This window comes from Ahaetulla prasina, chromosome 3, assembly GCF_028640845.1.
Source record: "Ahaetulla prasina isolate Xishuangbanna chromosome 3, ASM2864084v1, whole genome shotgun sequence".
NCBI classification, from domain to species: domain Eukaryota; kingdom Metazoa; phylum Chordata; class Lepidosauria; order Squamata; family Colubridae; genus Ahaetulla; species Ahaetulla prasina.
The window spans coordinates 202,597,966-202,625,677 of record NC_080541.1 but is presented as its reverse complement, the minus strand read 5'-3'; the positions used below and the strand labels follow the sequence as shown (position 1 = coordinate 202,625,677).

General features: G+C 38.5%; 1 protein-coding gene across 6 annotated transcripts in view; it reads left to right on the top strand.

Annotated features, from left to right (window-relative positions):
• The window catches only part of ZMYND8 (zinc finger MYND-type containing 8), a 109,589-nt gene that overhangs the window by 58,744 nt on the left and 23,133 nt on the right, over positions 1-27,712 (top strand). For 5 of the 6 annotated variants that reach the window (XM_058177530.1, XM_058177531.1, XM_058177529.1 and 2 more), the window contains 10 exons: positions 12,644-12,862; positions 14,246-14,359; positions 15,325-15,417; positions 16,567-16,654; positions 18,162-18,217; positions 19,204-19,281; positions 21,092-21,207; positions 22,405-22,886; positions 26,847-26,987; positions 27,520-27,672. In XM_058177530.1, the coding sequence (XP_058033513.1) occupies positions 12,644-12,862; positions 14,246-14,359; positions 15,325-15,417; positions 16,567-16,654; positions 18,162-18,217; positions 19,204-19,281; positions 21,092-21,207; positions 22,405-22,886; positions 26,847-26,987; positions 27,520-27,672 (1,540 nt within the window). The remainder of the gene's footprint in view (positions 1-12,643; positions 12,863-14,245; positions 14,360-15,324; positions 15,418-16,566; positions 16,655-18,161; positions 18,218-19,203; positions 19,282-21,091; positions 21,208-22,404; positions 22,887-26,846; positions 26,988-27,519; positions 27,673-27,712) is intronic. The other variant, XM_058177534.1, reaches the window with a different exon arrangement.

The following is a 27,712-nucleotide window of genomic DNA, read 5'->3' as shown; positions in this document are numbered from 1 at the left end:
ATTGTAACCTTTTTTACATAAGATTTCTTTAGGTCTAAAATTTTAGTTATATTTTTCATCAATTATAGCTTTACAGCTTTTTTGAGATCCAATAATTGCAATTCTTTACATGATACGTATGGTACCATACATTTGTTAAAAAAACCTATTTGTCAGTTTTATTTATCTTCAGATTGAATTTTTCACAGTTACAGAAAAGGTGCCTTCTCTTATTTTCATTAGATAAACTTAAGAAATTGGCAGTACATAGAAGAGACTTTTAAAAAAAGATTTTTAAAAACAAGTTGGCCATGTTATAGGAATTAACAGTACTGATTTAATGCTTAAAGGTAATCAAGATTACTATTGCACTCTCAAGCATTTTTAAGTCAATATGACAGTTCGTATGAGCAGGTAATATGATCTCAATAACATGTTTCAGTTAACTGTCTGGCTGCTGGATTTTGCATCAGCTGAAATTTCTGGACACTTTTCAGTGGCAATTCCTAGAGCATATAGAAAGGTAATTTAAGGATATCAGTTACAATGTCCACATCTGATATATCTTTCAGTGAAGATAACATCTACATACTTCCAGAGGCTAATATAGTCATTTATTTTGAAATGAAACATAAAATAATAATAATGTTGAACAGATTTTCCAAGGTTCATTTTATACTTAATCCAGTATAATTTTAGGTATTGGGATTGTAGCAATTTAAGCAATTATGTAATTTATTACATGATTACATTGCACTAAAAAGACTGGAAGTATGTAAGAGATGTTGGATACTGTTTCTATCTTGTTTTCTTACTTGAAAAACTAAATATATCAAATCTCAGGTGTGATCTTTTTATTTTGCTGAAGATAATATGAATGAGGAACCCTCTAAAGACTAATTAGAAGTTTCTTCTAATTGGAGTTGTGGGACCATTTTATTTTACTGCTGCTTGATCAATGCTTCTATCAATATTTTATCAGTTTTCTATTCTACACCACTGCTAGTTATTTGCAGTGCATTTTTAGAAGTTCGTCTATCATATTTTGGAATGCCATATTATAAAAATATATATGTCATTATAAAGTCATATATGTAAGATTATTTTTGTTAGGATTCTATTTTATTGTATTATATCCTAAAAACTATTAATCTTAATGTGCACATTTTCTGCTTGTATATGATTCACTTATATAATTGTTAAAAGGATTTCATGTGCTAATGAAATGAAATGATAGTGGGAGGTTGGAATATATCCTCACTCAAATTCAAATACCTTTACCAACTGGCTAGTCTTTGAGCAGCTTTTACATTAAAAAAGAGAAATAGTTTAATACAGCCATTAGTTATGTCATGGGGGGAACAATGGGACAATAAAACAGCATATCAAATTAAAAGTTGTGCGCAATTCTGTACTTAAGATATTTGGCCACCCGATATGTGAGTGTGACCCTACTATCCTTTAAAAAGTAATTCTGATAGTCCTCAACTTATGACCATAATGGAACCTACCCATTATCAATTGTGATGGTTGTAAAACAGGTCATCATGTTACTGATGCCCCTTCTTTGTGGCAGTTGTTGAGCAAATGTCACGGTCATTAAGCAAACCCGTTCACCATGGGGCTTCCCCCCCCCCCCCCCCGGAAAACCAATTTTTGGCAAACAAAGGAAAGCACAGTCACATGACACCAGGATGCTGCAAATGGCCATAAATGCTACTGAAAATGAGAGACTGAGTAACCGCTCACATGATGACTATACTGGATTAGTTAGGTTGAACTTAGAAAAGGCAATCCTGAAAGTACTGGAGGAGCTAAGCCATAAAGAAGTTATAGGTTAAAACCAGGACTTGAAATGTAGCTGGAGTCTTATTTGATGCTAATGCAGGGTCTGCTATTTCTGAGATACAGATAAAAAACCTGGGGTCCAGAATTTCAAATCTCCTGTCAACCTTTAGTGGCTATGAATACAAGGTGCCCATTGGCAATTAATAGGGGTTAGATTATCCAGGAGTTTATTTAGATTTATTACATATTAGCAAGATAAAAAGTATTCAACACCACATTTTCAAACAGTGAGCCAATTATGTCCCCATTAATTCTGATACCTGTTACCTAGTTTAAAAATATGAAGGATATTTTTCCCTGCAAACTCTTCACAATTAATTTTCAAGCAGCTTCAGTTTTTTTCTGCAACAAATTCATAATTATTTAAAGAAATCCTCCAAACATAACATAACATAACATCAGAGTTGGAAGGGACCTTGGAGGCCTTCTAGTCCAACCCCCTGCCCAGGCAGGAAACCCTACACCATCTCAGTCAGATGGTTATCCAACATTTTCTTAAAAATTTCCAGTGTTGGAGCATTCACAACTTCTGCAGGCAAGTCGTTCCACTGATTAATTGTTCTAACCTGTCAGGAAATTTCTCCTTAGTTCTAAGTTGCTTCTTTCCTTGATCAGTTTCCACCCATTGCTTCTTGTTCTACCCTCAGGTGCTCTGGAGAACAGCCCAACTCCCACTTCTCTGTGGCAGCCCCTGAGATATTGGAACACTGCTATCATGTCTCCCTAGTCCTTCTTTTGTTAAACTAGACATACCCAGTTCCTGCAACCGTTCTTCATATGTTTTATCCTCCAGTCCCTAATCATCTTTGTTGCTCTTCTCTGCACTCTTTCTAGAGTCTCAACATCTTTTTACATCGTGGCGACCAAAACTGGATGCAATATTCCAAGTGTGGCCTTACCAAGGCATTATAAAGTGGTACTAGCACTTCACGTGATCTTGATTCTATCCTCTGTTTATGCAGCCCAGAACTGTGTTGGCTTTTTTAACAGCTGCTGCACACTGCTGGCTCATATCTAGATGGTTATCCACTAGGACTCCAAGATCCCTCTCACAGGTACTACTATTGAGCAAGGTACCACATATACGGTACTGGTGCATTTTGTTTTTGGCCTAAATGTAGAACCTTACTTTTTCACTGTTGAATTTCATTTTGTTAGATAGCGCCCAATGTTCAAGTCTGTCAAGATCTTTCTGTAACTTGAGCCTATCTTCTGGAGTGTTGGCTATTCCTGCCAGCTTGGTGTCATCTGCAAATTTGATGAGTTCCCCATCTATCCCTCGTCCAAGTCATTGATGAAGATGTTGAAGAGTACTGGGCCTAAAACAGAGCCTTGGGGTACTCCACTGCATACTTCCCTCCATGTGGATGTAGTTCCGTTGAGGACTACACGTTGAGTGCGGTTGGTCAGCCAGTTACGAATCCATCTGGTGGTGGTGCTGTCTAACCCACATTTTCTACTTTATCTAGTAGTAGGTTATGGTTTACTTTAACAAATGCTTTACTGAAGTCCAAGTAAATTATATCAACAGCATTCCTCTGGTCTACTAATTTTGTCATTTTGTCAAAGAATGCGATAAGATTAGTCTGGCATGATCTGTTTTTGACAAACCCATGTTGGCTTTTGGTTATTACTTTGTTTGCTTCTAGGTGTTCAGTGATTCGTTGCTTGATTATCTTTTCCAGAATCTTCCCCGGTATTGAGGTCAGACTGATAGGTCTGTAGTTTCCTGGATCTGTTTTTTTTTCCTTTTTTGAAGATGGGAACTACATCAGCTCTTTTCCAGTCCTCTGGCAGCTCCCCTGTGCTCCAGGATCTTTGAAAGATATAGTTCAGTGGTTCTGAGATCACGTCTGCCAGTTCCTTCAGAACCTTGGGGTGTAATCCATCCGGTCCTGGTGATTTGAACTCGTCTAGGGTAGACAGGTGTTCACTTACCATTTTCTTCCCTATTTTAACTTGTGTTTCTAATCTGTTTTTTGTAGTGCTGTTTTTGATAGGTTGGATTGATTTTTCCTTTTGTGTAAAGACAGATGCAAAATATGAGTTAAGTAGATCTGCTTTCTCCCTGTTGCTTGTCATCTTCTTGCCACTTTCTCCCAGCAATGGGCCAATTGTTTCCTTAACATAAGTTACTATGTTTTGTGGATGGAACTTGATTTCCTTTATTGACAGAAAAAATATTGCCTGTGGTTAGAGTGGTGGTTTTTTTTTTTGTACTCTGACATTGCAACCACTTAATTGCTGTTAACTGTTCAGATTATCATGGATGAAGCAATTTTTCAATTAAATTTTAGGTGTCTGGTATAAACTGTACTGGTAGTTAAGAACAGAATCTCAGTAACACTGCAGCAGAATAATTTAATATAATAATAAAATGTTCAATAAAAGTGAGCAGAATACTTTGGCAAAGATTTGTCTCTTTTTTGCCCTAATTATTTGATTGGATAATTTATAAGATAATTGAAATTGAAGAGATCCGTAGCCAGGTATTTGAGCTGTGTCCATTAGTATACAGCATGTGCAAGAAAGAAAGATATTTTTTAAAATGGTTTTAATACACTTGCAGGAGATTCTCTTGCATAGTTGAAAGCACAGATAAAACACTGAAAAGAAAGGAATGACCAAAAGGTGCAAATGGGTACTGAAGAGTATAGATCCATTGGAAGATTAGCTGATGCTTGAGATAAGCCATTTTTGGTGAATGTAATCCTTTCCTTTCCTTTCCTTTCCTTTCCTTTCCTTTCCTTTCCTTTCCTTTCCTTTCCTTTCCTTTCCTTTCCTTTCCTTTCCTTTCCTTTCCTTTCCTTTCCTTTCCTTTCCTGTTATTCTCTTGGCCTCATTTCTGCCCAATTCTATTCCCACCTTTCCTTTCCTTCTCAGGTGCAGATACCCTTTCCACCAACTCCTTATTCTGTATTAATTGTATGTCTTTTATTTGTTTTACTGTATTTTGGGAAGAAGAAAATGTGTGTCAGAAAATGTCCAAGATGGCGCCGCCCTGCTGATCGGGGGAGCGGCGGTGGGCCTTTTCGGGCCTTGTCCGGTTCTGGGGGGGGCCTTGGCGACATCTTAGGCCCCCGCCCTGATGGAAGAACATCCAGTCACCCGGAGGAGGGGTGACTTGGTGCAGGACGACTTCGGGGGGCGTTGGGAGGAGCCCCGGAGCGTCCTTGCTGCAGCGGTGATCCTGGCGGCTTGCCGGGCGGCGGTGGCTTGCCGAGTTGCCGCCGGCCTTTTCGGCGTTCTGGCGGCGGTGGCGGCAGCGACGGCGACAGCGGGTCTCTGATGTTCAGGGCCCCCCTTGGACCCCGCCTGTGGGAGGAAGCAGTGGTGGCCCTGGCAGCTTGCCGGGCGGCTTGCTGGGTGGCCTGCGGCCTGCGGCTTGCCGAGCTGCCGCCGGCCTTTTGGCGTTCTGGCGGGGGCGGCGGGGGCGGCGGGGGCCTCTGACACCTTGGCCCCCTTAGATCCCCGCCCTGATGGAGGAGGCTTCAGTCGTTCAGGAAGATGGGTGACGGGCAACTTCGGGGGCGAGGGGAGGAGCCCCGGAGGAGTTGCGCCCAGTGGAGATCTGGAGGGCCTACCGGGCCCCCGTCGGCCTTGTTGGCTTTCTGGCGGCGGTGGCAGCCTGGCTTTTCTTCGTTTGGCGCTGGCGTTGGTGGAGCCCCGGGATTGCTGGCAGGATTTGGCGACTGGCGTCCCTTCCTAGATGGTGGGGATGTCGGTGGCCCCATGCGGCGGCGATGGGACGCTTTCGGCGGCGATGGCCGGGCGGAGGTGGCCGGTGGCGGCAGCCTGCCTCGGTGTTTCAAGGCGGCGGACGACCTGTTTAACATCTTTACCATCGGTCCCCCCCCTCCTTCTTCCTTAGTCCACCCCTGACTATTTATAGGGGGTGGTGAACTGACTGAGTGAGCGGTTTTGTCCTCTACCCCACAAGGATCACTATTGACTGTTTCCCATCAGGACTGACTGACAGACTGGTTGTGGTCACTGTATCATCTGTTACCATCTTGACCGGCCCAGGATGGGCCTCCTGCCGGACTTTCTTTGTGATGCTACTGCGGCTGACCTTCTTGCCCTGCGAGATGCCCTCTCTCGGGTTTGGCCTCCATACTATCGAGGGCCCACCTTGAGGACGGGCTTTGGAGCCCCGAGAGGTGGCATGCTAAAAATAGGAGGCTTAGGGCTTTTAATTAGCTGTTTTAAGAGATTTTTAAGGGAGTTTTAATGGGGATTTTAAGGGTTGGGAGGGGAGGAGGATTCACGGTAGGGAGAGAACCCGTCGGGAGGGATCCAGCCCTGTGCTTGTTCGCGACACTATTACATCTGGTCCAAGGCAGGGGAGGTTCTGTTCCAGGACCAAAGGGTTGTTCAATCTGTACGGTAAGTGGGAGAGGCAGATATGGCGGAGGGGGCTGTATCGAGTGTTGGGAGCACGTGCTCGATGTTTGACGGCGATCACGTGCTCCGGCCCTCAGTCCCTACCCGTTCCTCAGGCGCCATGATCCTCAGAGCCTGGATCTTGGTTGATGTTATGTAATGCCGGTCCGTGGCTAATAAAGCCCCCTGATTTGTGATCTTATTCAGGGGAGTCCATGACCTTATGGGCATTACGGAGACCTGGTTGGGTCCGGAGGGGTTCCCCTCGTTGAGCTGTGCCTCCAGGTTTTGAGCATTTCATCAGCCGAGGCCCAAGGTAGGGGTGGGGGTGGCGGTTGTCATTAAGGAAGATCTAGAGCCGAGGAGGCCACTGTTCCTCAGATTGCCGGTTGTGAATCCCTCTATGTGAGGTGGGGCTATAGGAATCAGTTGGGCTTGTTGATCGCGTACCTGGCTCCTTGCTGCGTGACCACAGCCCTGCCCGAGCTGTTGGAGGTGCTTGCCTCCGTGGCGGTTGAGACCCCCAGACTTATAGTCATGGGGGATTTCAACTTGCCATCGGCTGGCTTGTTATCGACTGCAGCTCGGGAGTTCCAGGCTTCCATGACGGCCTTGGACCTGATTCGGGTAAATGATGGCCCCACGCACATGGGGGGAGGCATACTGGACCTGATTTATATCTCTGGACAGTGGTTAAATGATTTGGAATTAGATGACTTAGTAACCGAACCGATGTCATGGTCCGATCATTTCCTCCTTCGACTAGACTTCCGAACCGCCATCCACCATCGCAGGGAGACGGAACCTATACGGTGGTTCCGTCCCAGGCGCCTGATGGACCCCGAGAGGTTCCTGACGGAGCTTGGGCCATTTCCTGTGGGTCTGGCCCACGGCACAACTGAGGAACTAGTTGCGGCCTGGGAGCGGGCCGCGGCTGGGGCCTTGGACCGTGTTGTGCCTTTGCGACCTCTGACCCGCGCAGATCTCGTTTGGCCCTTGGTTCTCCGAGGGCTGAGGGAGATGAAACGCCGGAGAAGACGTCTAGAGAGCACCTGGAGGTCCAGCCGTTCCGAAGCTGATCGGACACTAGTTAGGTCCTATTCTAGGACCTACCTAGTGGCAATGAGGGAGGCGAGGCGCTCATATACCTCCACCCTCATTGCGTCGGCAGATAACCGCCCGCCGCCCTGTTTGGTGACCCGCTCCCTCCTTCATCAGGAGGTGCGGGATGACCCCTTGCAGGGACGTGCTGAGGAGTTTAGTCGTTATCTATACGATAAAATCGCTCAGCTCCGGGATGGTCTCGACCGAAATTGGCATGATTCAGGCGAGGGAGAGGAGACACGACTTGTTGAGTCCATTTGGGATGAGTTTGACCCTGTGGCTCCCGAGGACGTGGACAGGCTGTTGGGGAGTCTTCACGCCACTACATGTTAACTGGACCCGTGTCCTTCCTGGCTGGTACTGGCCACTCAGGAGGTGACACGAGGCTGGCTCCAGGAGATTATCAACACTTCTTTGTTGGAAGGGGTTTTCCCTGCCGCCTTGAAAGAGGCGGTGGTGAGACACACTCCTCAAGAAGCCCTCCCTGGACCCAGCTATTTTGGGTAATTATCGCCCAGTCTCCAACCTTCGCTTTGTTGCGAAGGTTGTAGAGAGTGCTGTGGCGCGACAGCTTCCCCAATACCTGGATGAAGCCGTCTATCTAGACCTGCTCCAGTCCGGCTTCCGACCGGGTACAGCACGGAGACAGCTTTGGTCGCATTGGTGGATGATCACTGGAGGCCCAGCAACAGGGGTTATTCCTCTGCCCTGGTCCTATTAGACCTCTCAGCGGCTTTTGATACCATCGACCATGGTATCCTGCTGCGCCGGTTGGGGGGATTGGGAGTGGGAGGCACCGTATATCGGTGGTTCTCCTCCTATCTCTCTGACCGGACGCAGACGGTGTTGACAGGGGGGCAGAGGTCACCGCGAGGGACCTCACTTGTGGGGTGCCGCGGGGTCGATTCTCTCACCTTCTGTTCAACATCTATGAAACCGTTGGGTGAGATCATCAGTGGCTTTGGGGTGAGATACCAGCTGTATGCTGATGACACCCAGCTGTACTTCTCCACCCCAGGCCACCCCAATGAAGCTGTTGAAGTGCTGTCCCGGTGTTTGGAAGCCGTACGGGTCTGGATGGGGAGAACAGGCTCAAGCTTAATCCCTCCAAGACGGAGTGGCTGTGGATGCCGGCACCCCGATTCAGTCAGCTGCAGCCGCGGCTGACTGTTGGAGGCGAATTATTGGCCCCAAAGGATAGGGTGCGCAACTTAGGTGTCCTCCTGGATGAACGGCTGTCGTTTGAAGATCATTTGACGGCCGTCTCCAGGGGGGCCTTCCACCAGGTTCGCCTGATTCGGCAGTTGCGCCCCTTCCTTGATCGGGATGCCTTGTGCACGGTCACTCATGCGCTCGTTACCTCTCGCTTGGATTATTGTAATGCTCTCTACATGGGGCTCCCCTTGAAGTGCACTCGGAGGCTTCAGTTAGTCCAGAATGCAGCTGCGCGGGTGATAGAGGAGCTCGCGTAGCTCCCATATAACACCGCTCCTGCGCAGACTGCACTGGCTGCCTGTGGCCTTTCCAGTGCGCTTTAAGGTGCTGGTTACGACCTTTAAAGCGCTTCATGGCTTAGGGCCTGCGTACTTACGGGACCGCCTGCTGTTACCACATGCCTCCCACCGACCCGTACGCTCTCACAAAGAGGGACTTCTCAGGGTGCCGTCCGCCAAACAATGTCGGCTGGCGGCCCCAGGAAGGTCCTTCTCTGTGGGGCTCCACACTCTGGAACGAACTTCCCGGGTTTCGCCAAATACCTGACCTTCGGACATTCCGTCGCGAACTGAAGACGCATCTTTTATTTGCGGGGCTGTCTTAAATTGAATTTTATCTTTTATCAATTTTTAAACGGGGTTTTTAGTATGGAAATTTTTTAATTTTAGGCTAATTTAAATAAGTTTTTTAAATGGTATTTTAATCTGTATATTGTATTGTTTTATCTTGCCTGTACACCGCCCTGAGTCCTTCGGGAGAAGGGCGGTATAAAAATCAAATAAATAAATAAATAAAATAAAATCTTGAACAGAGTCCTCTCAGTTGCTAGTTCAGCCAGTTTTGTGTTGGCTCCTTCCTGGCTAATTAAGTTCATTTGGGAAGGACATGTGAGTGAGTCTAGGAGGAAGTTAATTCCTCAAGAAAGGGAGTAATCCTACCAGCTCTTAAAGAGCAGTAGTATGTGCTCTCCTCACTTGACCCAAGTTGTTCAAATAGCTTTCGTCCGGTCTTGAATGTTCTCTTTCTAGGCAAGGTGGGGGAGAGAGAGGTCACATAACATCTTCAGAGAACCCTCAATGAGACAGATTCTCTAGACTCCTTTGAGTTGGGGTTCACAGTGGGATTTGGGACTGAGAAGGCATTAATTGTACTCATGGATGATCTCTGGCAGGAGTGAGATGGAGGTAGTGTGTTCATCTGGCTCTTCTTGACCTCTCAGTGGTATTCCACACCATTGATCATGATATCTTTCTGAGCTGGTTTCAGGAATTGGCAGGTGGATGGCACTGTATTGTTGTTCTGTCCCCCCCACCTCAGTCCGGGAGACACGTGAACTGACTCAATTAGACAGCAATTTAGTCCACGGCAGCTATCAGCTCTGGCAGCAGACCAGCGAACGTCTGCCAAGGTTTTCTTTATCTTCCCTGATGCCGGCGTCACAGAAGCTCATTACTGGAGCAACCAGGAAGTCAGGAACAAACAGCAATCCAGGCCAAATGCTCAGTCAAATAGTTCAGCTCAAGTTTTCTCCAGTCAGTTTGTTTTGTCTGTCACAAAGTAGTAGAGCAGCCCCTCCTGCTTTTATACCCTGTGGGGTGTGGCTCCGTGACTCAGCGCACTCTAGGCCTGCCCCACCCCTTCTTTTGTTGTTCCTGCCTCTCTTGTCTACGAAACCTGGGATCTAACCAGGACTGATTGTCCACAGCTGGGTCTGGAAGCATTGCCTGGGCGGGGGGAGATACAGGAGACAGAGGCCTCGTCACCTCCTCCACCTGGCCTGCCTCTGGCTCCTGGAGCAGGCCAGGCCCGGGGTGGAGGGCTGGAGTCACAACAATTGTGCTGCTTCTCCTGAGGGTAATATTGTCTCTCCCCTTCTATTTAGCATTTATATGAGGCTGCTGATTGAGGTGATCCAATGGTTTGGGATGAGTTATCAATATGCTGATGATACCCAACTTTATATCTCTACCCCAGGCCCTTTGAGTGATGCTGTGGATGTTCTATCCCAGTATCTGGAGGCTTTAGGGGACTGGATGGGTGATATCAACTCTGACTCAACTCGGGCTAAATGGAGTGGCTGCGAGTATTGGGATAAGGAGACAAGATTCTTCCATGTTTAGTTTGGATGGGGTTACACTACCCAAGACTAACCCAGTGTGCAGTATGGTGTCTTCCTGACGGCTCCTGCTCAAAGAGCAGGTGGCAGGTGTGGCTAGGAGAGCCTTTGCACACCCATACTTGGACAAGGAGGCCCTGTTCACAGTATTTTTGTGCCCTTGTAACCTCTTGTTTAGACTACTATAATATGTTCTACATGGGGCTGTCCCTGAAGAGCATTCGGAATCTTCAGCTAGTGCAGAATATGGCTGCATAGGTAGTATATGGTGCCAAATGTACACTCCATGTAACACCATTTCTGCCTGAGCTGCATTGATTACTGATGTGATTCCAGGTGCAATTCAAAGTGGTGGTTGTCACATTTAAAGCCCTACATGGCTTGGGACTGGGGTACCTCTTTTTCCAAGGGTCTCTACCTGTTCAACCTGATTTAGCAGAATGGGCATGCTGCAGATCCCGTCAGCCAAAAGATGTCAACTGTTGAGGAAAAGAAGACAGGCTATTTACACAGTGGCCCCTGCTCTATGGAACATCCTTCCTTCAACTTTTGGTCCCAACCCTATTAGTCTTGTGTAAGGCTAGAAAAACCTGATCCGAAATGTATATATCTAGAGATTTAGATAATGGTTCAAGACACAGCTGCATACAATGTTCACACTTGGGCTCCCAGGCAGAGTAGTTCTCAGAGTAGTTATGGAAGGGATTGTAAGTAAAATGTGTATTTGAGGGGACAGTCTTACAAATTATGTTGGGCTATTAACTTAACTGAATGTTAATTACCATAGATTGTTAATAGGAAGTAAGTGATATTGTAGTGATTCTTTGTTTCTTAAAACAAAGCAAACTTCTCAATACAGTATGATAATATTTAATATAATTATGTTCTCTTAACCAAACTAATTCAAAATATATTCTGTGCCTTAAAAAGAAGCCAATGTATCCTTATTATGTGCTTATGAGATATGTTAGCAATTCATCTAATTGTGCAATTTCTTTGGTAAAAGAGTTTTAAGTATAGAAACATGCTAGATAAATCACAGCTTGATTGATTTCTGTAATAGAGGATGTTAGGTTTAAAACATTACATAATTATGCATACTGTTTGGGAAAACAATTGTATTTTCCCATCTTCAATAGAATAGCAAAAATATCTGTGTCATTTTCTTTGTATATCTTATTCACACACACACACACACACACACACACACACACACACACACTACACAGCCTGGATCTAATATATTTGTAAGATTGGGTTCACAGATAAGGAGACTGGAGATGGTTGGGCAGACAGCCAGCTGAAAGTTATCCCTGTTAACCTTGAAAAGAATTGCTTGCCAGTTCACAGGAAAGAAATTAGACAGAACTAAGAAAGTCTTTTTCTTAATGTATCATGGGATAAATCAGTTCTCGGAGGGAAATAATTCAGTTTCAATATTCTTGTAATTAGCTTTAGTCTCAGTAAATATTTTAAAAGAAGATTCATTGTGAACCATGCTTTGAAATTATTATTTCTGGATTGAGTCAGCTGTTAGAAAGCCTAACACCTTTTTTTTTCTGTCTCAATCCATCTCACAATCCCTGACTCCATCTTTTTCCAACGGCTGGTTTTCACATTGAGAGGAAATTTAATTATATGCATGTTTCAGTTATAGAAGTTTGCGATCCTGATCGATTCTATATAGCATAAAGAATAAAACCCACTTCACCTATCCCTAAATACTGATTGTTTTTTTGTTAATGCCACAGAATTACTAAGCAAATGAATAATGGTTTATGTGGTTTGCCTCTAATTGAAGATCCAATGCATCTGATTTGGAAAAAATATATTTACTTCAGTAAATAAAAGCTCTGTTTTCAAATGCTTGGTGTGCTGAATGAGAGATTGGAACTGCATAAATATTAGGTGGGGGCTGGTTGGTCATTTTTGCTTATTTTAATTTTAAAATACAAATTTGTTTTGAAACCAAACCTGTCTTTCTTGCCTACATTTCAGTCAGAACTAAGACATGGTCCGTTTTACTATATGAAGCAGCCACTCACCACAGACCCTGTTGATGTTGTACCGCAGGATGGACGAAATGATTTCTATTGCTGGGTTTGTCATCGGGAAGGCCAAGTCCTCTGCTGTGAACTCTGCCCTCGGGTTTATCATGCTAAGTGTCTGAAACTGACAGCGGAGCCAGAGGGGGATTGGTTTTGCCCAGAATGTGAGGTATGAGGCCCATAATTTTTTCCCTGCTCCTATTTTCTCACTTTTTAGAAAATTGTTCTCTTACCATTGACTTTGACTGTGTAGTCATATCTTGAAACAATAGGTTAATGTCAATAATCATACAAATTAAGGCCTTTACCATATTTAGCAGTTTTATGTTTTGATACGATGTTAGTTTTTTATTCACAATTTATTTTGTAGGCTCATTGGATTTGCTTTGTCAGATATCATGGAGATGGGCAGGATGTGAATGAGAAAGCAGAGGATACTAATATTACATGCTATCATGTTAAAATGTTTTACTGTGGCATTTTCCTAATTTTATTTTGACATTATTTCATTTTGTATATTAAGTATTCTTTGTATAGTGCGAAAACGTTTCAGAACAAAGCAGTTTCTAGAAATTTAAAATACCATTTAAAAGACAAGTTGAAGTCATTGTGTCTGTAAGATTATTTGTATCAGGAAAGTGAACAGAGAATAACATAATAGATTTTTCTCAAAACATGCTAGATATGACTAATAATTTGCCTCATACAAAAACTGCTAATTGTTACCACTATCCTTAAAAAGAAATAGAATTATTTTAGAAAAAGTATATTTATAGTTCCTTATATTTATAGACTGTTTGAATTTATATGCTGCAGGACCTGCATCAAAGGATTGATATTGCCACTCAAGCATTTTCTTGTACTGTATATATATAGGAAACTATGCTAATTTACTTTAAATTATGTTTTATAACAATTGTAATAATAGTTTTATAACTATTGTATTTATTTTGTACTTCCACTTACCAAAGGCAAACAGTGAAGAATTCTAGACCATGGACATGCTCAAGAAAGAAAACTAGATTGGGATAATAAGTTGATTAGATCCAGAGTTGATCATTCTTAGAAAATTCATTGAAATTAGTGAGATTGATTTCAACATAATCAAATCTAGATTCAGGCTATACATTTCAGTATATATGGTTCATTGCCTTATGGGCCTTTAAAATCAATCAGGAAAATAATGAAATGAAAGTGAAAGTCATGCTAGATTTGTAATGGATCATCCCTGTAGTTTTATTGGCAAGAATAAACAAGTAGCTTGCCACTGCTTGATTTCCCAGTCTATTTTATGGCCCTAAGTTTTCCTAGTGGTATGCCATCCAAATACTAACTAAATGGGACTTAGCTTTTTGATATTGGCCAGACACATCCATGTACCTGAACAAAACATCCATGCTCCCGCCTGGAGAAATAGCACAGTATTTTTATGAACATGGATATCAGTGGTATTCATAATTCCACATAATATAAAATAAATTTCAGTGTTTGTTTTTGCATGTGACAATTGTGAATTATTGAGAATTTTCAATATTTTGCTTTTTATTTTTAGAAAATTACTGTAGCAGAATGCATAGAAACACAAAGTAAAGCTATGACAATGCTCACTATTGAACAGCTATCCTACTTGCTCAAGTTTGCACTACAAAAAATGAAACAGCCAGGGGTAAGAAGATATGTGTTGATATTTGACTGTACTGTGTATTATTCCTTGTTTGAAAATAAATTGTCGTTAGATTTCTAATTACGCAGTATGTGTTAATATTGTACAATGTCTAGTATGGGCAGAGTCCCTCTCTCTCTCTCCCTCTCTCCCTCTCTCTCTCTCTGTGTGTGTGTGTGTGTGTGTGTGTGTGTGTGTGTTTATCTATCTATCTATCTATCTATCTATCTATCTATCTATCTATCTATCTATCTATCTATCTATCTATCTATCTATCTATCTATCTATCATGTTGCCCATCTCACCGAGGCAATTCTAGGCAGCTTATAAGTTATTCAATAAAAATACCATATAAAAACCTTAAAAAATAAATAAAAACCATACATTTAAAATTTAAAATTGGCTTTTGAAGAGGAAGAGCATTGTTAGATCTGCTATGTGTTTGACAATGTTTTAATAAAAAACACATAGGTATAGGCCTGGGGGAGACTCTAAATATGAATGTATTAAAAGTTACATTAACACACATACATATTTGTTATAAATATATGAACATGTGACAATTTTAGGGAGTTGTCAGTCATAATTAGGACATAATTAGCATGGTCATGATCATGTAACTTTGGGATGCTGCAACAGTCATAAGTCTGAGGACTGGTCTTGAAAACTTAACTTTCAGCACTTTTGTAATTTTGAACTGGGCAATTGTTAAGAGAAGTCTACCTGTAAAGTATGTTGTCCTTTGACCATGAATGCGCAGTGAATGCCAATGATTATAATATATGAAGTCTGATTTTCAAGCTTTTACCGGATCAAATTTAAACAATTGATTCTTGCTCTATTTGATTGATTAACTAGTTTGCAAACATAATCACCCTGGTTTTGCAATGTTATTTGTTTTTAAGCAATATAATTGTTTTTAATAGGATTTGTATTGTAACTGTACTTTTTTGTGTTTATTGAAACAGACAGAGCCATTTCAAAAGCCAGTTTCACTGGATCAGCATCCAGATTATGCAGAATACATCTTTCATCCAATGGACCTTTGTACGTTAGAAAAGGTTGGTAGACAGGAAGGAGGTTATTTCGCTATATATTAGATCATTGCTAATTTTTTTCAGTTGGTTGATGTGATAAACGTCTCTCTTTCAAACGTATGAAGTTCATTAAGAAATCCATTACGTAAAAATATGGAGTTGGAAGGGATCTTATCTTATTGGTCATTTAATCCAACCCCTCTGAAGGTTCCATTTGGACATCTCTGACTAATGACCATCAAGCCCCTGATGAGGATCTCTTCCAAAGGGGACTTACCACTTCCTATAGCAACTTGTTGCACTGGTTGACAGATCATAGAGGCAAAAAGATTCCTTTGACATCTAGCCTCAATCTCCTTTCTTATATTAATCCATTGGTTCTGGTCCTGCCTTCTGGGGCAATAGCGAATGTCCACTTCTTGCTGTATGTGACAGCCTTCTTAATTATTGTCATGTGTCCTCATAGTTGTCTCTTTTGCAGGACAAACATTCCCAGAACCTTTAACTTAGAGCCAGTTAGTTGTTTAGTTTCAGGAAGCATACCATTTTTACTTATATCTAAGAGCTTACTTATTTCATTTCTGAGTTTTGGAAATAAGTGCATGCAAAGTTTCTGACAGAATGGGAGAGGCAAAGAGTGAGATGTTAGTTATCTAATTTAATTTAACTACAGAGGGCATTCAAATATCTGTTTTATAGAATCAATTTTGAGGCTAGCTTCAAGTGTTTTTTTTTTAAATTTTATTTTAAAGGACATAATTTAAAAATAAAGTAATTGATTCTTTTTTTCAAGTGTATTATGGTGCTCTGTTCCATGATACATAGTAGATTTTTATATATAAATGAAGATGACCATAACAATACTTGTTTCAAAATTCCTATAATTTGGTCAAACTTCAGTAATTATATTTAATATGCTGTAATTATATTCCAATAATGTTGGTAGCCAAAATGGCATCTAATTGATTACATCGAGGTTTATAATATCTAACATCTTTTTGATAACTCATTCCTGAATTTACCATTTACTTCCAGTTGATGATTATTCCAATTTTAATCTTTCCATTCATTTATTTGGAATAAAAATATTAAGAAAATATAATATAGTAGATAGCTTCTGGATTTAGATATTATTTCCTCATTTTAATATAATGTTTATATTATCCTTTCCAGAATGTTAAAAAGAAGATGTATGGTTGCACTGAAGCCTTTCTGGCTGATGCCAAATGGATTTTGCACAATTGCATTATTTACAATGGGGGTACGTATATGCGTATTTCCTTGAAGGTACAGGCAGTCCTCATTCAGGGGCCGGAATAGCTCAGGCTGTAAGGAGCCTATTATTAGAACACAATAGCCTGCAATTACTGCAGGTTCAAGCCCGGCCCAAGGTTGACTCAGCCTTCCATCCTTTATAAGGTAGGTAAAATGAGGACCCAGATTGTTGGGGGGGCAATAAGTTGACTTTGTAAATCTACAAATAGAATGAGACTATTGCCTTATACACTGTAAGCCGCCCTGAGTCTTCGGAGAAGGGCGGGATATAAATGTAAAAAAATAAATAAATAAAAATTAATGACCACAATTGGGACCAATAACTTCATTGGCAAATGATGTGGTCATTAAGGGAGATGTCACGTCAACCTGATAAACTAGCGACTTTACTTCTGTTGTCATTAAAATGAGATATTAAGTGACCATAACTTGTGATTTTACTGCTGGCTGCTTTGTTGATTCTGCTCATCAGAATCTAGCTGTGAAATTCACAAATATTAATCATGTAATCCTAGGGATGCTGTAAAGCCCATAAGCGCGAGGACCAATTGTAATGTTATTTATTCAGCACTGTTCTAATTTTGAATAGTCATTAAACAAGCCAGTCAATAAGCAAGGAAAACTTGTAATTAATTTTTATATAATAAATTAAAGTAAATGGCCCAAAGATTCCAAGTAGGAAGAACGCAAACCTTTTCAAAAATTTATTGATGAAAGTAGTATGAATTTTCCATTGTTCCTCCAGTGTCTCACACCCCTCCCCCAAAAGAATGGAAGGTTTTTGCGATGCAAATCTTTCCCAAATCCCAAAAAAACAAATCTGTTTTATTCAACATCATAAAATCTGCTATCAATAGAAGGAAACATGCTGAATACAGCCCTAAGTGATGCAAAGAGTAAATTTATCCCTTCTCTTTTTCAATTTAAGATTTTTTTAGATAAGATGGGACAGTAAATATTTAATATTTTTAGCTGAGATTCTATAAACAGGTCTTTGAAAATAGCTTTTTTCACATTGAGATTTTATATTGAGATTAATCGTGTGTGTGTGTGTGTGTTGTATCTTAATGTATAAACTGTGAAATATTTTAGATCTCCTTTATAATAATGCTATAATTTGCAAATCTAAATAAATAATATCAGGTGTGGTATATATCTGTAAGATATGTTCATTTGTCTTTTAAAATTGGGTCAAAAAGGTGCAGTTAAACTGATTTCTCTGGGAATGCTACAAGGTATCGCTAAAGAAAACATTGCCTAATAATGATAAATTCAGTAAGAATTAATTTGTGAATGTTGTGGCTCTTATTACATCTGGGTTTATGAATGACTTACTTTTATGACTTGCCATTCCTACTGGCAAGATTTGTATTTAATTAATTTTGCCTTTTGAAACATGCATGTCAAACGGTATATGTTTGCACTCTAGATTCATAATACAAATAATAAGTATGCTTTGTAACAGATTTAATTAGACTTACCTGTTTCCTCAGGAAATCACAAATTGACACAAACAGCAAAAGTCATAATTAAAATCTGTGAACATGAGGTATGTATTTCCAATTTAGTATTTATTTTTATTATACCAATTTAACAATTTTATGTAATTCTAGGAAAACTTAGAAATCATAGATTTAGTTTTAGATTACATAAAATGAAGTAAAATTTCAAAATCTCAGGAATTGAATAATCTATATTACAGTTTTTAGATTGCAGTCCTCTTCTCATGTATCTAAAATGATAAAGTCTATAAGTAAAATATTTATTTCTGCATAGACATACATGGAATTCCTGTGCCTATTAAGCATATAGGCTAACTAATTGATGTCATAAATATCAAGTTACAATTTCAGATTATATATAAATCAGACTATAAATTATTTTCAGTAATTTGGTTATTTTATAGCATTATTCAAATATATTAAGTTTATAAAAAATCTGTTTTGAAAAATATGGATCTAGATTTGGCATTGGCTTGTTGAAAACACCTTTGAAAGTATCAAGATAATAGGCTATGTCTAAAGTTCATTGATTTTTTTCATATATAGTGAAAGTCTGCTGCTTTCTTCCTTCTACACTCCTCCAAAATAATCCTTTAAGAATTCTAAACAGATTGTGCTGATAAATATTGTTCCATCAACAGATAAAGGCAAGTTGTATGCCATACAGAAACATAAAAAGTTTGAGGATCATATAAAAACTCAACATGCCAACATCCTATAAATTTATTGCTTAAATTAAGTTTTTCTTTTGCAAAACTATAACTGTTGCTATTAAGCACAATGTTTGCACACTTTCCATTTATTTATATATAGTCATTGTTTACTGTATAGTAAAAGATTGACGTTAAATCTTGTGAAGCAGCAAAAATTAGTATGCATACATTCCTGAATGCACAGCAGGACAAAATAATTATTTGGGGTAGAAAATTATAAATGACTGCCATGTTACTCCTGATTGCAGGATAGAATAGAATTGTAAATGCATTTAATCTCATGCTTGAAACTCCATAATAGTTCATTTTTGTTTTTACAGATGAATGAAATTGAAGTATGTCCAGAATGTTATTTAGCTGCTTGCCAAAAACGAGAAAATTGGTTTTGTGAACCTTGTGTAAGTAAAAAAGGAAGGGTGGGGGTTTTTTAAATGATAAATAGCATATTTAGAAGCCCAGTGAATTTCATTTTTATATTGTTTTAAATGAAGGTTCTTCTGTTTGTGCTCAAAACCCACACACTGCCGCTGACAATTAATAGACATTGAGTAGTTAATCTTTTCTTCATTCTACTATCTCTCAAGAAAAATATAAGTGATCTAGATTTGGTTAATATTTCCAAATCTTAAAATCAATTGGCTTACATATAAGAATCACAACTCAGCTCTGAGGCAAAACCTTTTCCATTGTTTCATCCCTGCTTTGTCACCTGTAGTGAAATGACATTGAACCCTCAAAGCATTCAAATATAATTTTTTTTTTAATCTTGAAATCTAATAACAGGTTTTTTTTAAAAAAAAATCAAATCTCAGAAGCTCTTACTTTTTTCTATAAAGTATCACATTTATGTTGTAAAGCCTCTCATTTATATGTTTTTAACCTGCCTAAAGTTCTTATGATTTGGAGAATCTACAGCAAGTCCCTGTGTTAAGAACACTTCAGTTAAAGGACAAGCTATAATTAAGAACGGAGCCCATTGCATCAGACTCCAAGTTAAACATATTCAAGTTAAATATGCAATGTTCAAGTTCATTACTCAGTACTACTTATACAACATTATGCAACAATATAGCTTCTATACAAATTTGATTTAAGAACAGGCATTGGAAACAGAACCTTGTTCTTAAACTGGGGACTGCTTGTTTAGTAGGGGAACTATTTGGGAATGATATGCATCATGATGTGACATATTCATATGTACAGACATTTTAGGTAGCAATAGCAGATGTTTTATTTCTTTTGTGTTTACAATTAGCACAGTATAGACATGAAATTAAAAAAAACGTGAAACAGTAACATATTACAATTAATCTTCACATCAGAATATAAAATATGGTGCCTTTAAACTAAAAAAATCCATAACAGATTTTGTTATTCTTATTTTATTGTTATAAATTATATCTATGTGTGATAGACTACATTACATTCTATATTTTGCAAAATCCTAAAATAACTTAAGAGTGTACTTACGTTCATGTGATCCATTTAACTTCAAGCTGACAGGAGGGAAGTTCAAAAGTAATATTAGAAAATATTACTTCACAGAAAGTGTAATGGAAGCTCGGAACCAACTTCCAGCTGAGGTAGTGGGTTAATCATTAGTAACTGAATATGAACATGCTTGTGATAAACACATGTCCATCATCCAGCAAATTTAAAAATAAAATTAATTTAAAAATAAAATTAATTAATTAATTAAAGAACCAAAAAGTTAGATCTTTTTCTGCCAACAGTTTTCTATGTTACTGTGATAACAGAGAGCTATATAAAAGCATTATTTGCACCACCCAAATGTAAGCATTTTCCTGAGCATATTCCCCTGCAATAGTAATATTCTGATTTTTAAAAAATTAAAATTATGAATATTGTATTTTGAGGATGGAGTATCTCTATGAATTAGTTTAAATTGATTTGATATTTGAATTATTGTTTTGAAGTTATCTCTGAATAATCAGAATGAGGCACAAATTAACTGGCAACTAGTTGCTACAGAGAGAACATGTTTTAAAAGAAGACAAAAATTGTTTTAATAAGATGGGAAAACTCTCAAAGCTATACAAGGAATGACTTCATTGAAAGTTGTAAATTTGAGACATTTTTACAATCTCAATCATATAAAAACTATTGTCTTGCATGTCAGCAGTTAGAAAATAATGCATGGCTTAAAATAGTTTTCTCACCATGTGGTCACTATGCACTTTCCTCTAGAGCAATCCACACCCATTGGTTTGGGCTAAACTCAAGGGTTTCCCATTCTGGCCGGCTAAAGCACTGAGAGATAAAGATGGTCAAGTTGATGCTCGTTTCTTTGGTCAACATGACAGGTGGGAATTAATCAAAAGATGATGGAATAATTCAGATCATTCCTTTTTGGTGAATGATTAGGTGGTAGCTGCATTAGTTAAAATGTTAATATTCTGCAAATAGTGATTTTTGTACAGAATATAAGAAGCACATTGGGATAATTCATTTTAAAAAAATCTAAAAAGATAACATAATTTTGTCCACTGAAGCGATACATTTAGTCAATTTTGGTAACTGATGTTTACCAGTCATGACAGAATTATGAATTAGAAGGTCCATTGTAGTTAGGACTTGTAAAAGGAATTTTTGTTCAGAAATAGTCATGGTGGACCATTAACTTGAGTGCTGTAAAAAGGAGGAATTTTCAGGGCTGGCTACATAAAAGCTTTAAACCTCAGTGTAAATCATGAGGGAAGGATTTATCCCACATGGTTTGAAAGATTTGATATTGGTCAATATCAAAGTGACAGAAAAAGCCTCTTTGTTCACTGCTATCATTTCTGTGATACAATTACAGAATTTCTAACTATTTCTAGTACTCTTTACTTAACAGAAAACTTTATGTATACATAGACTTCATGAAGAGAGCCAATTAAAATGTGGGCTTTTATTTTTATGAAGAAAGTAATTATTTTCCTGAATTTTTACTAGTATTCTCAAATATGTAGACACGTTTATATTTATTATAGGAGAGCCTTCTTTTACTGTCCTGTTGGTCAGCATGAGGCCACCAAATGTAACAGTAGAAATAATTATTCATATATACTAATAGTATTTGATTGATCAACTTAGTCTTAGGAAATCACCACATATGTAGAATGCACTAAATGATAATTTAAACAAATTTGCTAAATGATTTACTGTGCAACAAGAGAGTAACTGAAGTTGACGGTTATTTCTTTGTCATTGTATCATGTTCAGTTTAAGAAATTTGAATTGCAATATATAGTCTTTTGCATATCATCTGGTATTTGTAGGTTGGATTTTGAATTTCCTGAATTGATTTTTAATGAATTGTTTTCAAAGCTGTATTTCTAGAACTATTACTTTTTTCTGGGGACTGATTAAATAGACAAATAATTGCTAAAGTTTCTACCTTAAGCATGTATCAAACACCCATTGAAAAGTGTAAGAATTGCCTTTAACAGTGTTTAGAATTGAAATAGAAATTTGATACCATACCATTTATATGGTTTCTTTTACTGTCTTATTTTCAGGGCCTGGGTTCCAGTAAATAATTGCTACCTCATGTCTAAAGAAATTCCTTTTTCCGTGAAAAAGACTAAAAGCATATTCAACAGTGCAATGCAAGAGATGGAGGTTTATGTGGAGAACATTCGTAGAAAGTTTGGCGTATTTAATTATGCACCTTTCCGGACACCATATACTCCCAACAATCAGTACCAAATGTTGTTAGACCCTTCAAATCCTGGGGCTGGAACTGCTAAAACAGATAAACAAGAGAAAATCAAACTTAACTTTGATATGACAGCATCACCCAAGATTTTAATGAGCAAACCTATGCTCAGCAGCAGTACTGGACGAAGAATTTCCCTAACAGACATGCCACGTTCACCAATGAGTACAAATTCATCAGTACACACTGGATCTGATGTTGAACAGGATGGAGAGAAAAAAGCAACCTCTAGCCACTTTAGTGCAAGTGAAGAATCCATGGACTTTATTGATAAAAGTACAGGTAAGAGTACAGAAACAAAATTGCTACATCAATTGGTAGTTGAACTTTAATTTCAACCAGTGCATGGAATTTCCTAAAACTGGAAGGAAAGTTTGTCTAATGCTTTATAGAATATAGAATACAGGTAGACTCAGGTGCAGCAGTATTCCTAAAGCTTCTATCTAATGTTCTTGGGACCAATTATAAGAGTAGGGTAGAGGAGTAAAGGTTGTCTCCCCCACTAATAATGGTAAATTGTGGTAGATCAGTCACCTGGGAAGAATTTAAATTATAATGTAGGAAAGAGCCATGAGTTATTGAACAAAAGGTATCACAGTTGAGGGGCTTCATGCAGGAAGAGGAGCATGATATGGTTATTTGGTTCAAGCAAACTAATACATAGAAAAATGCTTTGTAGTCTTCAGGGCTAATTGGACTCTCACTCCCATTAGTATCCTATGCACTCAACAATTTTTCAGCAAGGTGTCTGCTTAGTGCCCTGCAGATTTATATCATATTACATCATTGTGGATCACATCCCTAATTGAAAAGAATTTAGTAGTCTAAGATAAAAATTAATTTCTGGTTGTCCTCAGCTGCTAAATTATAATGAAACAGAATCAGAGTTCAGAGAATACTGAAATGATAAGTACATAATAATAGGGATTGGATTTCAAAATATTTCATGCTATTCTTCCATTTTTTTCTACATTTTTCTTGGAGTATTGGAAAAAAGAACTTACCTTTCAGAAACAAGATTTTACTTACAGTCAAGGGCAAAAATATTAAGATGATATAAAATAAGTTAATTTATTGTTTCAGGAATATTTATGTCAGCAGCACTATAGTTAATGTTTTTGGAAATTTGGGCCACAGATAAATGAAATAATCTGCTCTTGAAGAAACTCAGAATTTGCTTTCTTTTTTAAAACCGATGCTTGCCAAATGTTAGCATTAAGCAGAATACCGTATATACTCGAATATAAGCCGATCCGAGTATAAGCCGAGGTCCCCAATTTTACCCCAAAAACTGGGGTAAACTGGGGACTCGAGTATAAGCCGAGGGTGGGAAATGAGGCACCTACCGGTTGGGGAAACCCTCCCTCCCTCAGCTGAGAAGGCTGGCGGCTCCCCCGCCCCGCCCTCTCACTGCACCGGCAGGGCTTCCTCGCGCCGTCCGGTAAAATGTGAAAAAAAGAAAAAAAAAAACAACTCGAGTATAAGCCGTATATACTCGAGTATAAGCCGAGGGGCTTAAAAAAAAACAAACTCGAGTATAAGCCGTATAGACCCGAGTATAAGCCGAGGGGACGTTTTTCAGCACAAAAAACGTGCTGAAAAACTCGGCTTATACTCGAGTATATACGGTAATCTATTATAAGCCAGCTATAATTATTATAATCCATTTGGAAAGCTCAGCTATTCTATACCAAGCATTATCCTCAACATACTAATCAGCACCTAATTCCTTAGGTGAATGACAAATAATATCAGAAGACCACCTACATGTTGATGTACTGCTGTTTCTGATATAGAGCAAAGAAGTAAATGTTACTTCATTTGGATCCAGTCTGGATAACTTTGAACTTGATATTTTTCTTTAAATAATTGTTTTTGTTCTGCTATTTAGCAATTTACCTATGGAAAGTACATTTAAAACATTTTAGAGTAATTTTTAAAAAATTGTTATGCATTCTTATTTTAATAACACTTTTTAAAATAGAAGTGAACAAAATAAATTGTGCCTTATTTATTTGAACAATGATTTTGAGGTTCTAAATTGTACTTTACTATATTTGTGATATTCCTGTTATACGTATGTGTGTGTGTGTATGTGTATACACACACACACACACACACACACACACACACATCAAAATCTTAAGAGAATTGAATATCTCACCTAATTTTGAACTCCTCGTTTCATTTATATTTCTTGTATATTCTATGGGAAGAAAATAAAAGTATTAGGAATATATGCAGTACTTATGTATATTCAAATATTCCTAGTTTAAGAGTTTGTAGTGTATGTTCTCTTGTGGAAAAAAAATTGATCAGCCACTTCCCACAAACAGGATTTTTTGGGGTCTGTCATTCTATACTTCATGGCTTTTGCAGTTCCTATTAGCTTATCTTTTCTCACCTATTGCTTCAGATAGATTTTTCAGAGTATTATTGTTATTCTGTAGACCTGATCATTCTCCTGGTCTGTCAGAATTTGTTGCAAAAAACAAATTCAGATGCACACACGGATAAACTGATACAGTAGGATTCATTAACTTCCTTATATACACAATAATACATGAAGTAAGTTTACAATACCAACAGCAGATTCACTGTTTCATTTCAGATCAGATCAGCAGACAAGTTCACACACATTGGTTTCAGTTTCTCTTTACAGACTCAGAAGCTGCAGACTAAGACACACCCTGGCTCCAGTCTGTCTCAGCTCCCAATTGGCTGACTTAGTTGCTATGCCTATTCATTGGCTGACCTGATTACCATGTCTTCTCAGTTATGAATATTCTGACATGGTCTCTATTGATATTATTTTTGTTATTTTACATTGACCATTATTTAGATACAAAGGTTTGTATTAACCACTTTAAGTTGCATTAGAAAAAAATGATGTGAAAAACAAAAGATTACTCATGACTTTGCTTTTAAAGACTAAACAGCATATTGAAATGTATTTTATAACATGAATATTATCCTAGGCTTCGTGCTTAGCTTGATACCAAAGGAGCAGTTATAATATGATTTATTTTTGCCAATCATTATATCTGAACTGTCTTAATTAATGAGTAATTAAGTGGCAGCATATAAATGTTCTTGGATGATCCCTCAAAAGCTAGGCATAATCTGACCTTAGATGCCACTTGATGAAAGACCATCAGGAAATACCAGGACTGTAGGTTAGACTGGATATTGAAAAATCCCTGAAGATAGCAGTGACAAACTACAACTACTTTGCTACCAAAGGAACTACATGAGCCATAGTGGCACAGTGATTAGAGTGCAGTACTGTAGGCTACTTCTGCTGAATGATGGCTGCCTGAAGATTTGGCAGTTCAAATCTCACCAGGCTCAAGGTTGACTCAGCCTTCCATCCTTCCAAGGTGGGTAAAATGAGGACCCAAAATTGTTGGGAGCAATATGCTGACTCTGTAAACCACATAGAGAGGGCTGCAAAGCACTGTAAAAGCGGTATATAAGTCTAAGTGCTATTGCTACATAGACATTAGATCAGTAGTCATCCAGAATTGAACATACCTAAAGGGAGTCTTTTCGCTTTGAATTGGTTGTTTTCAGAAAAATTAACCATTAAATGTGGTTAATTATTAAATATGGTTCACATTTAATAAATAAATATGAAATTTACTACAATCAGAAAAATTTGAAATTTAAATAGCCATATAAAAGAATTCTAAAGCTGAATATTCCTGTTCTAAAATGAAAGAGTTAGCAAGTTCATATTTTATATAATTCTTGATTTATATAAGCATTCCACCTATGTTCAGTTTCCTCTGAATATTGGTTAAATCAATTTTAAAAGGTGATAGGAGTTAGAGAGAGTGGTTAGAAATGCATGTTTCATTGGGAGTCTTGAAGAATTTTCTCACTCCTTTTGTACCTTGCTTCTTATTTCTTTTCTGTATAGTGTCTCAGTGAGAACCTGTTATTGCTGTGAGAAGACATTAGACCATTTAATTTTGACTCCATGGCCAACATACAAAAGAACTATATTTGCATGTTCCTTATCTATGTTTTTTTATTGATTTTGCATAGGTACCTTATTGATCATGTCCCACATGTGAGAAAGTGTTTGTTCTGAGTTTCAAAAGCAATTTGTAACACCGTGTAGGGAGTTAAAAATAAGGGGAAACAGAAGTTACACAGAGGGTTTTGACCTTTATCTCTGCCTAAATAACCTCAGTTTATATTTGAAATTTACTTTATGTCAATTACATTCTTTTTCAGCTTCTCCAGCACCAACAAGGACAGGCCAAACAGGAAGCTTGTCAGGTAGCCCCAAACCTTTCTCTCCTCAACCATCAACTCCTACAGCTGCAAAGCAAGAAAGAACATCTACTCCAGGCAGCATTCTTAATCTTAATCTTGGTAAAATAACATTGTCCATAATGAATATGAGATTTGTGTAGGATAGTGGTGATTAGAGGGTGCACCTGCTTGCAACTGCTGATACTAAATTTTGGATTAATATTCCCTTGGTTTACCTAAATGCAATAGGTACAACTGAAAAAAATGGTTTACCTAAATGCAATAGGTACAACTTAAAATATGATGGAAGATTTTATGTGAGAGCACTGATTGAAGATTGGACCGACTATATTATAGTAATATATGGAACTTTTGTATCAGCTTAGCCAAGTTTGTGTCCTTATTCAGGGTATTTATTCACTGGCATAAGGAATGTTCAGAGTGTTGATTAGGTACAATCTTATGCATAATTAATTGCATAATTCTTACCTACTTCTGTTCTGTCCTAAAATAAGCTATTGTAAGTTTCTAATTGTACTTCCAATATTTACAGTAGTAATCATTAATAATAGTTAATGAATGTAATTAAATTCATTTGTGTTTGTTTAAACTTCAGTTACTTAATGGAAATATTTTTCACTTAATATTCTAGATCGTAGTAAAGCTGAAATGGATCTGAAAGAGTTGAGTGAATCAGTCCAGCAGCAATCTACTCCTGTGCCACTGATCTCACCAAAACGACAAATTCGCAGCAGATTTCAGCTGAATCTGGATAAAACAATAGAGAGTTGTAAAGCACAACTAGGTATGCATGTGCATTTGATATGATTGATTGTATAGCCACT